The sequence below is a fragment of the Phasianus colchicus genome, chromosome Z, assembly GCF_987193195.1.
Source record: "Phasianus colchicus chromosome Z, bPhaCol1.hap1.1, whole genome shotgun sequence".
NCBI lineage: Eukaryota > Metazoa > Chordata > Aves > Galliformes > Phasianidae > Phasianus > Phasianus colchicus.
This window is the reverse complement of record NC_143476.1, coordinates 14,861,015-14,873,080: the sequence shown is the minus strand read 5'-3', so window position 1 is coordinate 14,873,080 and position 12,066 is coordinate 14,861,015. Positions and strand designations below refer to the sequence as shown.

The window sequence follows — 12,066 nt, the reverse complement described above, 5'->3', positions numbered from 1 at the left end:
CAACGGTCTGCAGTGGCTGTGTGATTCCTCGGGGAGTTGCTCTCCAGCCCAAAGGTCATGTCCTAAGTCGACCAGATCCCGTTTGTGTCCAGAAATGGCTGACAACAGATCAGCTGCTGGTCAAGTTTCTAACATCACACTGGCCTTGCTCCAGTGTCTGTGTCATCAGCCCCAGCACATACGGTGCACCTCTTCAAGGCTTTGGAACACTGAGACTCTGCACTTGGGCTCCAGACATCCTGCTGCACCAAGAGGTTATTCTAGCTTTGGTATCTTGCAACTTTGTATATAACTACATCACTGTAATCATAAATGTCTAGGAGAATGGAGATGGAGAAATTAATCTCCCTGTAATTCTCTGTACTGCAGCCCCGTGGTTGTCAACACCTAATGCAATATTGAAATTTCAGTTGAGAAATTGAAAGCTGCCCTTAACAAAAAAGCATCTGGATTTGTTACTGAAATCACACTGAGGATCAATAAATCCAAATGCTTCTAGCATAACCACGATTATAGGCAGTGTTTAGACAAGCTCTTACAGGAAAACCATGAACACAAGGCTAAAGAGAGACTAAGTGATGCACTCTGCAGGAATACTCATGGAAGTCTTCACAGTGCAGGAGTCTGATCTGATTACAGATGCTGTGCTTTAAGTACCCCTTATCATATCTTTTTTTTCACTGTTGTGCAGGGGTTGGACTCAGTGATCTCTGGAGGCTGGAGATGCTGTTTGCTAATGGAAGATGGAGATAGGAAAAGCAAGTAAAAGGCATGCTGTGCATAGCCACCACATGGCATCTGCACCATTTCCCCCTGCACCAAGGAGGAGCAGCTCACAAGCTTGGCCTGGGCCAGGGAAGGGAGCAGACAAACATCTGGACCGACCCCAAACGAGCTGGTTCTGCAGGTTGGGTGTCTTCTGCTGCTTGTCTCACATCCTGCTGCTCAGCGGTAGATTTGTTCCTGCTCAGTGCTAACAGGAAACTCACACAGCATTTCTGTTTCAGCTGTGCCAACGCTTTGATCCCTTGCTGCTTGGATGGGGCGTTTGAAGAATGATGCCTGTGCTGATGTCCAGCCAGGCTTTGGGGATGAGTCTCCACACCAGGGTACGACTGACAGGACTGAGGGTTGGGGATCCAGCCAGGTCGAGTCCAGTGTGCTTTGCTCTTGTTCTTAGTGCTTGTTTTTGCTCAGGAGGGCAGGAGGTGAACCTCGTGAACCAATGCCTGCAGACGGGGTTTGCAGAGAAAGAGGTCCTGCAGGCCTTGTGTGACAGCCACGGAGCTGCAGCGAGGCTGCATCCGTGTAAAACACCAGAGATCCACGGAGGTGTGAAGGGGAGCTGTGGGCTGCAGTCACGCAGGAAGGGATGTGCATGCTCGGGGTTTGGTTGTTGTGTGTGCGTTAAGTGACTGTGATACCACTGCTGGGTCAGTGTGAGTGTACGGAACAAGTGTGACAGCCTTTTTGATGGAGCCCTGTGAAAGGAGTCCTATGGACTTGAGATCCAACTATCAGCCCGTGGGCATCATCCAGGAGTTGGGGTAGGGGATGAGGCAAGGGAAGTTGGGCTAAGAAAGGGATAAAGCAGTCTGGCAGTAGTTCTGTGTTTCTCCCATCTCCTGCTTTATTTCCTTCCAGGTGAAATAGATGGGTGCTGCAACATGCCCTTGAATGTAACAAAAGCCACTCTAGTGTGGATTTGACATGGGCCCAGCACTGCAAGGTACGCTGCTGGGAGGAAGCGTCCATCTGGCTGAGGGCAGGAAGGCCCTCCAGAGGGATGCACTGAGGCCAGTTGTGCGAGGCTCAACAAGAGCAAGCGCCAGGTCCTGCGCTTTGGTCATGACGACCCCGTGCCAGCTTCTCCAGGATTTGGCTGGGGTAGAATTCCAAGCAGCCCCTGATTCCAGAACGTTGGGCTGGGCTGTTGGAATCTTCTGCCCTTGTGACTGGTCTTGCCTCCCCACCCTGTGCGTCGTGGTGGAGCAGCCTGGTGGCCCTCAGTGATGTCATAAGGGCTAGAATGAGGGGAGGAGCAGTGCGTGCTGCGTCCCTTCATTGGAGCGCTGGAGCTCTGACTGAGCAGCTCGCTTGTTGCACTTGTGCACCGACTGCGTCCCTTTGTCTTCACACCGTCCTGTGCAGCACCTTGTAGGTAAGCTGAGACAGTGTGGGAGAGACGGGGGGACAGTGAGTGCTGAGAACTGCTGGCTGGCGGAGCTCATAGGATCACATTATCTCCATCAGCAGAGGGGTGGCCATGAGGGACAGGGAGGTGATCGTCCCCCCCTGCTCTGCTCTTGTGAGGCCCCATCTGCAGTACAGTGTCCAGAAAGACAGGGAGCTGTTGGAGAGGGTCCAGAGGCGAGCCACAGAGATGATCAGGGGACTGGAGCACCTCCCCTGCAAAGACAGGCTGAGGGAGCTGGGCTTGTTCAGCCTGGAGAAAAGAAGGCAGTGGGGTGACCTCATGGCAGCCTTCAGTACCTAAAGGGAGCCTAAAAAGAGGAGGGGAATCAACTCTTTGAAAGGGTAGATATCAGCAGGACAAGGGGAAATGGTTTTAAGTTGAAAACTTAAGTTTTTAAGTTGAGGGAGGGCAGATTTTGGTTTTTCCCTTGTAGTCTTTGCTAAACCGTGGAAGCAAACTGACCTGCTCTTTCTCTCTCCTCTCTCCACCCTCTGCCTGCTTCCCTGCTGCAGCTTTTGCTCGTGGAAGATCAGAGCAAAGTGACAAGGAACGGCTGCGGATTCGTGAGATTTCTCTCCCTCGTTCTGATCTCTTGCCAGGTACCTGCCATGGTTTGTCCCCCCACATGCTTTAGCAGCCCGTGACGTCCCGTGTTTAGTAACACAGCCTCATCCAGCTTTGATGGGACGCTGGTCACGTGTGGGTTTTCTCCACATGCTCTGCAGCTCAGCCCTCAGAAGGATGCTGTCTGTGGTGCTGTGACCAGCTGGTTTTATGGAAAGCAATCCCTTAGGCAAAGAGTCCCAGCCCCAGCTTGTGCAGAGCTGCACAGCATCACCAGGGACACCAGCAGGCGTGCTTGGGCTGTGTGAGTGTGCCCGACAGCTGTAGGGAGCACAGCAGAGATGTGAACAGAGAAAATAAAAGTGTGTTTCTTTTCAGTTCCAGCTTGTCACACCTACGCTGATGGCTGTGGCGTGCAGCGAGATCAGCTGTGGGCCTGACCTGGCATGGACAGAGGTAGAGTATGAAGCTCTGATTGGTCTTTGTTCCCTGACTGCAGCCAGCAGAGTGAGCCGCAGATGTGCTCTCCTGCTTTCCAAGAGAGCTCCTCTGTGGCAAGACAGTAGTGCAAGCGTGGCAAGTTTTTAAAAGTACCAGAGCCATCTCGGCTGTGGGGTTTGTCCTCTACTGACTTTTCCCTTGAAATGGCTGCAGAAACAACAATCATTCTCTGCTCTGTTTGGCCTCGCTGTTGGTTGGACTGCTCAAGAGAGCTGCTTGGTGCTTGCAATGGCACTGTTTGCACCTTGTAACTGCAGCCGTAGCTTTGGTTTCCCTCTTCACGGTCTCCTAGCATCTTAAACAGTCAGCCTTCCTGCACAAAGAGCGCAGGAAAGGATGTGGCAAAATACACAAGGCCACCTGTCTGCGTCAGTGCCATTGCTGATTAGTCTGGATGGGGAGAGATGCATCTTTGCTGGCGTGTGCCTGCTGCACACCAGGGAGAGAAACAGCCGTTATTAGACTTGCAGTTCCTTCTGAAGTGCCCACGATAAGGACCGAGTGCATTTCCTGCAGCTTTCTCTGCAGATGTGCTCCTCACCTTGAAATCCTCCTTGTTGGTTCCCAGCTCCTCACTGTGGCCTGTGCTCTCTGTTTCAGACTGAGAACAAGGGGAAGCCCCTGCTGGACCATGAGGTGGCACCTGTGAACATTCCAGCTATTGCTGCTGCCCATGCTATTAAGAGACACATTGCCCAGGCAGCGGATGAACTCTCCTTTGAGGTAAGCAGTTCAAGGCGTTCCATGCTCTATTTTACAGTGGCAAATGCCTTCACAGCTGCGCTGGTGCAAGTGCTCTCACGCTCGGCGATGTTTGGCAGTGCAGAAGAATGCAGTCATTTGAGCTGTGCTTTCCTCCCAGCCGTGCTGAAGCTGGGATTGACGTTGCAATCTCTTGCAGGTGGGAGACATCGTGTGTGTCATCGACATGCCACCAAAGGAGCTGACCCCCTGGTGGAGAGGCAAGCTCGGCTTCCAGGTAGGCACAAGCTTCAGACTGGAGAGTGCAACTGCAGTAAAGGCAGGAATCTCAGCTTAGAGCTGCTCTGCATGCACAGGATGCCTAATGGACGTAAACAGTTTCCCTGTGTCGGTGTCAGGGGACCTTGCCTTTGGCTGCAAATGTTGAAAAATTATTACCTTTATGCTGTGAACTATGGCCATTTTCTGCTGGATAGTCTTATGGAACGTCACACAAGCACGTTCCGAGGGAAATGTTATGTGGCTTTTGGTTTAACAGTTCAGATCTGAGAAGTGCTGCATGCAATAGTTGGCCTCTCTTCTTGTTACAGGTTGGATTTTTCCCAGGGGACTGTGTGGAACTCATTAATAAGAACATTCCTGAGGCACTCATCAATTCTGTGCCAAAGCCAGGTATGGATGTTACATTTGATGGTGTGGGAAAGCAAAATGAAGTCTTTTTGGGGGTATGTTCCATGTTTAGTACCTCCTTTATCCATCCCACATTGTCCTCTGGGTTGATGATTCTTCATGCACACCATGGGGCAGAGATTTGGCCCAATCCTCCTGGGTTTATGACTGGACTTGGGGAAACTATAGAATACTCATGGAATGGCTTGGGATGGAAAGGAACCTCAGGGATCATCATGCTCCAACCCTCCTGCCTCAGGATGGTCTCCCAGCCCCCACATTTAATGTGAGACTAGATCAGGCTGCCCAGGGCCCCATCCAGCCTGGCCTTGGGCTCCTCCAGAGATGGGGAAAATCCCTTTTTGTATGTACTGGTTGGTAATGTTCTTCCCGTTCTGACGTGCCCTGTAGAATGTGCTGTGCTCGGCCTCGTCCAACGGAGCCAGACCTGAAATGACCTGGTTTCTTCCTTTTGTTGTGCAGTGCCCAAGAAACGCAGCAAGATCCTCACCTTCCTTTGTTCCTTGGTGAAGGCCCGCCCAAAGAAACCGACCGAGCGGGAGGTGGAGAAGGAAAGGGTGTTTGGCGGTGACCTGGGAGAGCATCTTCTCCACTCCGGTCGTGATGGTAAGGAGCAGCCCATTCCTGAGATCTTCCTCTGCTGGGCATCTAAAGAAGATGAAAGGGAGCTCATATCTAGCAGGGGGCAGGCTGATAGCCGTGGAGACACGTGTAATGGGAGTTGATGGCTGAAGGATAAAGTGAGGCGGATGCTCCTAAGAGACAAGCACATCTGTATTTGCTTCAGCCAAGCCTGGCTGGGCTTAGTGGATAGGATGTGAAGCACAGCCTGCAGCACGATTGAATCAGGAGCTCCACTGACGGCTGGCACGTGTTCTTCAGTCCCCCAGGTCCTCCAGAGCTGCGCTGAGTTCATTGAGCAGCACGGCGTGGTGCAGGGGATATACCGCCTGTCCGGCGTCGCGTCCAACATCCAGAGGCTGCGGTAAGAGTGCTGCGACTGACACAGCCTGAGTGCATCTGGTGTGGCTTTGGGCTTGCCTTCCTCTCGCTCAACCGGGTTTGCGTCCCTCTCTCCAGGCAGGAATTTGAGTCGGAGCAGATTCCTGAGCTCACCGTCCGTGACATTCACAGCGTGAGCTCCCTCTGCAAGATGTACTTCAGGGAGCTCCCGAACCCTCTGCTCACCCACCAGCTGTACGGCAAGTTCTCGGTAAGCACAAGGCCACGTCTTTCATTTCCCTCTTCCTGGGCCTCTTGGCAGATGGCTGCAGCAGTGCCCCAGCTCTGAGGCCCTTTTGCTGTCAGCCCCACGAGGTTTACTCGCAGTGCTGTACTAGCCTGATTGGTGTCTCGCTCCCTTTCTGCACTACTCCAGGATGCTGTTGGTGCCGCTACAGAGGAGGAGCGGCTGCTCAGAATGCAGGACGTCATCCAGCAGCTGCCCGCTCCTCACTACAGGTCAGTGCTGCCCTCAGCCTGCTGAGCTCAGCCCTGCTGCATTGCAGAGGGCAACGATGCGGTTCCAGCCTTTGTCTTTCTGAATTCCAGCACGGCATGCTCGTTGGTGCTGAACGTTTGCCTCTCTTGTTTTCCAGGACTCTGGAGTATCTGATGAGACACTTGGCGTGTCTGGCTGGGAGCTCCAGTATAACAAACATGCATGCCAAGAACCTAGCCATTGTGTGGGCTCCAAACCTCTTAAGGTAAACTTCTGGTTCTGTTTCAACACAACGCTTACATCTGTTCTCCATTAAAAAAAAAAACAGTGCTCCCTTTTTCTCCATCAAATGTGCTCTTCTTCTGTAAAATCTGTGGCTGACAGAAGAGCAGGAGCCTGAGCTGTTCTCCATCCCCACGGGCACAATGTCTAGGTGACAATTTCTGCAGTCTTGTTGAGATGGGACTGACGTGTCCTTGATCATCCAGGGGAATTTCTGCAGTGGCATCACTGATTGCCCACTGCGGAAGTCTCCAGAGCCTCAGCTGACAGCTTTTGGCTGCAACAATTCAGACTCGGGGAAACGGTCTTGGAGAAATGACTTCTAAAATCTGCCTTTTCTACAGATCACAGCAGAACGAGTCTGCCTGCGCCAGCGGAAGAGCTGCCTGCATGGAGCTGCAGACGCAGTCGGATGTGGTGGAATTCATCATCAACCACACCGACGTCCTCTTCGGCTCCAAATCCAGAGCAGACATTGCAGATGCAGCAGGTGAGTGTCTTCCTCCATTAGCTTGATCTTGACCTGACACGTTGACCAAATGCAGGCCTTCTCCAGGATGTTTGAGATACTCTTTTACCATCAAGGGGACAGCAGACCTCTGGACTTCCATTAGGGTATGGCATCCTGTTGCTGGATGCTGAGAATGTCCAAGCCCAAACTTCACAAGGAGGAAACCGTCATTATTATGGTTTGCACGCAGGAAAAGCTTGATGCAAGTGTGGCAGCGAAGCTTTCTCAGTTCCCTGCCCCCATTTCCTTGGGTTTTTCCTTGCCTATTTTGATACAGTAAGCTGCTCTTAATGATGACCGTGTCCTTTGCCATAAACACACCTCTTCCCACATGGTTATTTTGGGCTCCTCTTCTTCCAGTGGCTCGGATAAGCAAGCCTGAGAAAAATACAGCACCTCCCCCAGAACTGTGGTGGCTGTGCTGCTGCTTTCTGATCCTCGCTCTTACCTGTGGTTTTCCCTGACAGGGCACAATTCTCTCCCAGGGCCCAAGTCTGTGGGGGTCTCTTCTGCTGCCACAAAGCTGCTCAGCCTGGAGGAGGCACAGGCACAGAGGCGAGGCCACAGCACCTCTTCTGTGGTAACAGAGAGCAGCCGGGACATTGAAGTGGAAGAAAGCCCTGCAGCTGGGCAGGGCAAATTCCACACCGTCGTTGACTTTCCATCTGACAGGTAAAGAGGACTTTCTTTTCCAGCACCCATCATCATTGTTTGGGTGTGTTTTTGTGTTTTCCTGCAGAAACCAGGCAGTGCTAGGAACAAGCAACTGCTGCCAAGAGCTCAGTGCTGCTCTTCCCTCACCCTGCACCACGCACGACTCACAGCATTGGCTGTTTTCTCTCTCCAGACAAAATCCACCCAGCAAGAATGAGGAATCACCAGCTAGCAGTTGGTGTTGCTGCTTCAGCCTCAGGAAGCCATCCTCTGGCAGCAAACGCCAACTGCAGCGCAATGCCAGGCAGCCCTCTGAAACAGCAGTGGTAGTCCTGGCAGGTAAGGGTGCAAATGCAGCTTCCAAATCCCTGCTTTTCAGGAACATACAATTCAAGCTTGCTCTGCACATGTATCTCTTTCTAGCGTTCAATCCCGTGCCTAAATCTTCACCCCTGATCAAGTACCACTGTCGTAATTCAGCTTGTGAAAGTTTGACACTAACCCCTGTGTATTCTTTCTAGGTGAATCGAGCCCTTGCCAAGCCATAAGATCCAGGGCAAGTAGCGAGGATGCTCTGTGTGCTTCCATCAGTGGAGAGCTCATAGGAAGCACAAATTGCTGCAGTTCTAATAGCAGCCTTCCATCTGACAACATTAATGGAGAGAAGGAGCTCATCGAAGTCCATGCTCTCATTACACCTGGCTCTGCTGAAGTTGCTGACCTGAGCCTCCCAGACACCACAGTCACAAGTGTGGATTTTAACCCAGAGTCTCTGCAGTGCAGCCCATCTGAAGCACAGTGTGAGTGCCCCGACAGCAGCACCTCCATGCAGGAGCAGGTCAGCATCAGTGAAGAGGAGCAGAGCCTCTTGCAGGGGGACTTTCAATCAGGCCTCCAGTCCCAGGCACCGGACAGCAGCACTGAGAGCTCTGAGCCACTCTCTCCATGACAAGACAGGATGAGTCCCATCTTCACCGTGGACCTCTCACACCCTCCTGTCCTTTATATAATAATAAAAGCACACTCGTGCTCAATCAACGCCTTGACTGCCTCCAGAGTCTTCATTCACACGGACTGGGATGAATGCAGCACACAGCAAGGCACCCCAGCTTGCAATGCTGTGGCTGTGGGGTGCGTGCAGCACAGCTCCGGGTTTGTTCCTGTTTTGTCTGGCTTTGGGATGTCTGCAGGGGGAGCTCTGCTACCATTTGGCATGGTAGCAAATAATCTCTCGCATCCTGGATGCTGCTCATGATACTCCCAAGCTTCCTGGCTGTGGCTTTGTGATGCTTTTCAGGGCCTTCTGATGCATTTTCATGCCTTGGATGTTGCTTAACACCTCCCTCCTCCCATCATGTCCTTTCCTGGCTCCCATCTACGAACTGGCCCTGCAGATCATCTCCAGACCTGTCATCAGCACACTGCGGCAGGAGAAGCTCCCCTGGCCAACGTCAGGCAGTACTGCTTGGTCTGCAGCTCAGTGGCCATTTCCCTTTTAGGCGGCTCCTGCAGAAGAATCAAGCAGCAGAACCTTTTGCTCACCCTGCACCACACAAATGCTGCAAAAGCAGAAACAACCTGGGAATCTCTGGTTTGCAAGACTTCACAGACACTTATTGACTGTGTCTGATGGTTCCCTCCCATCCTTGATTTCCTTCTCCCCTTCTCCTCGTCTGATCCCACTGGTGAGCCGTGATCAAGCTGCCCAGTGTGGCAGAGCATCGTGCAGAGCCGTGCTGGCACCTCCTCCCCTTCCTCTCCTGCAGCTCAGCCTGCAACCTGAGCAAGTTTTTTTCTGAGAAAGTGACCAGCTCTTTTCCATCCCTTTGCCCCTACAAACAGTTGTCCAGAGGATCTCGTCCAAGAATTCCTGGAACAGCCTGCAGCTGGCTCTCCTGAAGTTCAGGCTCCTGCCTTTGCTTCCTGCCAGGCCCGCATTCCTTGAGATCACCAACTCAAGGAGGGCATGGTCACTGCAGCCCTGACCGCCTCCTGTCGTAACCCCTGGTGTGCACCATGTCCAGCAATGCTTCCCTTCTGCTTGCTGTGCCCAATGCCTGCACCACAGAGTGATTCTCACTGCACTCCAGGAGTCTGTCAGATTGCTTGCAGCCAGCCATGCTGATTTCCCAGACTGACTGGAATCCCCCATCAGGATGAGAGTCAGTGAGTGCGATGCTTCTGCTGGCTGCAGTAAGCAGCTCCCACCAACAGGCTCTCTTTCCAGGCGGCTGTAGCAGACCCTCACCTCCAGAAGCCCTGCACTGCTGCACTTCCTACTTTTACCCACAAGTTCACAACCTGCTCATGGCTCTTCTGAGTTCTTTGCACTCAACTTCTCATCATAGAGGGCAAATCCCTTGCCTTCCAGAATTCCATAGTATCAATTGTGTCTGCTAATGTCAGGATTTTTTTTCTTTCTTTTCTTTTTCCATTTTGTAGGTAGGAAAATGAATTTCTGAGCCAGGAGAAGCAGAAGTGAAACAGTCTTCCTGGCACTGCTCAGGTTGCAGGAGTTGCCAAGTGCTCCTCAGGTAATGTGTGCTGAAGAGCTGACCTTGGTGGCAGGGGCTGTGGCTGCATTTTGTGCCTGTCATGCGGGAATCCAAGAAAGCCTATTCAGAGCAGGAGCTGCAGAGCGAGATAAACATCACGAGAAGGTAAGGCTGAGAAGCAAGGACACCTCCAGAAAGAAGAGAAAAACTGAGTCAAGTGAGCTGCGTGACGGCCGTGTGATGCTGACCATGATTGGAGGAAGAGCGCATGGCTGGGAATGACTGATGGCTCTGGTTGGATGGGTGCCTGTGTGCACAGAGGTAAGGAGTGTTTGTGGGATGTTTTGCTGGCATCTAACGGCTGTAAGGGGAAGTCAAGAGAGAAAGCTTGTGAATGCATATAAGGGATGTTAAAATCTGGAACAGACTGTTTGGATCAGTCACAGCTGAGTCCAGATTGCCACACACGGCGACCTGATGTCTCATTGCTGGGGTGTATTGGAAACCTCCACGATGACAAAAGAATGCCTGGGATTCCTCCGGCCCAAATGCCAAACCTTGCACTTGGCTGTGCTGAACCTCATGAGGTTCACCCAGGCCCACCTCTCAAGTCTGCTGAGCTCAAACAGATGTCATTTTTCTCGTGTCCTTCCATTCCGAGTCCATCTGTTCCCCAAAGCAAAAGAATTTGGAGGGAACCACCGACAGTTATGTGAGCGATTTCAGCGTCTATTTCTGATCATGGCAACAACTTCAGAGGTCACACTTAATTTACGGTGCCCGTTGTAATTCTGACCAAGGCTGCAGTTGCAGCTGACTTCCCAAGGCTGCAAGACGTGGTGGTGACACAGCCTTGTGCTTCTGCATTGGTGCTCATCCCACGTTTCCTTTCTCTGTCTCGCAGGTCAGCTCCTGCTGGAAGCAGATGGTATCCCAGTGTGAATGAAGGTCAGTGCAGGAGCAGCTGCTGATGGGAGGAAGGAAGTCCATGCTGAAGAGCTCTGAAGCATCTGCAGGTATGGTTCTGGAGGAGGCAGCAGTGATGTCGGAGGGCTCCCAGCAGGAAGCTGTCTCATCCAAATGCTTGCTGAGTGGTTGGAAGGGAGCTTTCTGCATGACAGCAGCACCAGTTGCTTGCTTCAAATGCTGCAAAGACAAGGATTAGCACGAGTTCCAGTATCTACAGTATCATCACGAATCATGATAGGATTACAATGTGTCCTCATACAAACGCAGCCATTTCTCCCTGAGTCCAAAGGCTGTCCGGAAAGCATCTTTGAGGTCTCTCACACCAAACCACTGCTGTCCGTGTGGGATCTGACTCATTAGGGTATAGGGGTTAGGAACCACAGGCTGTCTTTTGAGAACGGGTTCAGTCATTTCCTTACATCTTGCAGCAGCCGATACGTGCCGTCTGCCTTCCGTGCCGACAGGATTGGGGTGTTATAAGGCCACAGACAAGGTTCCAGAAGACCATCCTTAACCAGTGTCTGTGTTACAGCTTTTAGACCCACTCTCCCTTCTAAGGCTATGGGATATTGTTGCTGTTTCACAGCTCCACTCCCTCCTTGGGCAGTTCTTTGTAAGGGAAAATTGTGAGTCCACCCCGATTTCCTTCCCCTGCCCACACCTTTGGATTCATTTCTTCTTCATCACAGCTGTTAACACATTCATTGACCCCTGATATCTGTTTCACAGACTTGCAGCTGTAATCCTCATTTAACTGTTAAATCTCTCCCCCATAAATCGGTCCCTGCTTCAGGCACACAGAACAATTGCCCTGCAACTATTTTATCTTTCCATTTTAGTTCTGTGGTCTCCAAGAGTGGAGCTGTCACTTCTGATCCCTCAGCCCCAGTTATGCACAACAGCCACATCCAGATACACGTCTGGTACCTCTGAACTAGCTAATGCTGTAGGATGGAATGTTGTTTCTGCACTGGCTATCAAATGTGGGATTGCTCTGAAGCAGTACAGCACGATGTGTTTTGTAATTTGCCCTTAGAAACAGTTTGAAAAAGTAGAAAGA

General features: G+C 51.7%; 2 protein-coding genes and 1 long non-coding RNA gene across 3 annotated transcripts; all 3 read left to right on the top strand.

The window, feature by feature from the left end:
• The first annotated feature begins 2,040 nt into the window (after nucleotides 1-2,040).
• LOC149912657 (uncharacterized) lies at nucleotides 2,041-3,981 on the top strand. The gene is made up of 4 exons (XR_016462276.1): nucleotides 2,041-2,161; nucleotides 2,710-2,796; nucleotides 3,140-3,217; nucleotides 3,863-3,981. It is a non-coding gene; the product is annotated as an uncharacterized LOC149912657 (long non-coding RNA).
• Nucleotides 3,982-4,162: 181 nt separating this feature from the next.
• LOC149912656 (rho GTPase-activating protein 32-like) lies at nucleotides 4,163-6,140 on the top strand. Its single transcript, XM_090131871.1, has 6 exons — nucleotides 4,163-4,241; nucleotides 4,555-4,636; nucleotides 5,117-5,260; nucleotides 5,537-5,639; nucleotides 5,735-5,867; nucleotides 6,033-6,140. The coding sequence occupies exons 1-6, from the start codon at nucleotides 4,191-4,193 to the stop codon at nucleotides 6,138-6,140; spliced, it is 621 nt and encodes a 206-aa protein (XP_089987997.1). The 5' UTR covers nucleotides 4,163-4,190.
• A 1,079-nt stretch (nucleotides 6,141-7,219) lies between these two features.
• Nucleotides 7,220-8,512, top strand: LOC149912655 (rho GTPase-activating protein 32-like). The gene is made up of 4 exons (XM_090131870.1): nucleotides 7,220-7,232; nucleotides 7,272-7,560; nucleotides 7,736-7,881; nucleotides 8,064-8,512. The coding sequence occupies exons 1-4, from the start codon at nucleotides 7,220-7,222 to the stop codon at nucleotides 8,489-8,491; spliced, it is 876 nt and encodes a 291-aa protein (XP_089987996.1). The 3' UTR covers nucleotides 8,492-8,512.
• Nucleotides 8,513-12,066: the final 3,554 nt, after the last annotated feature.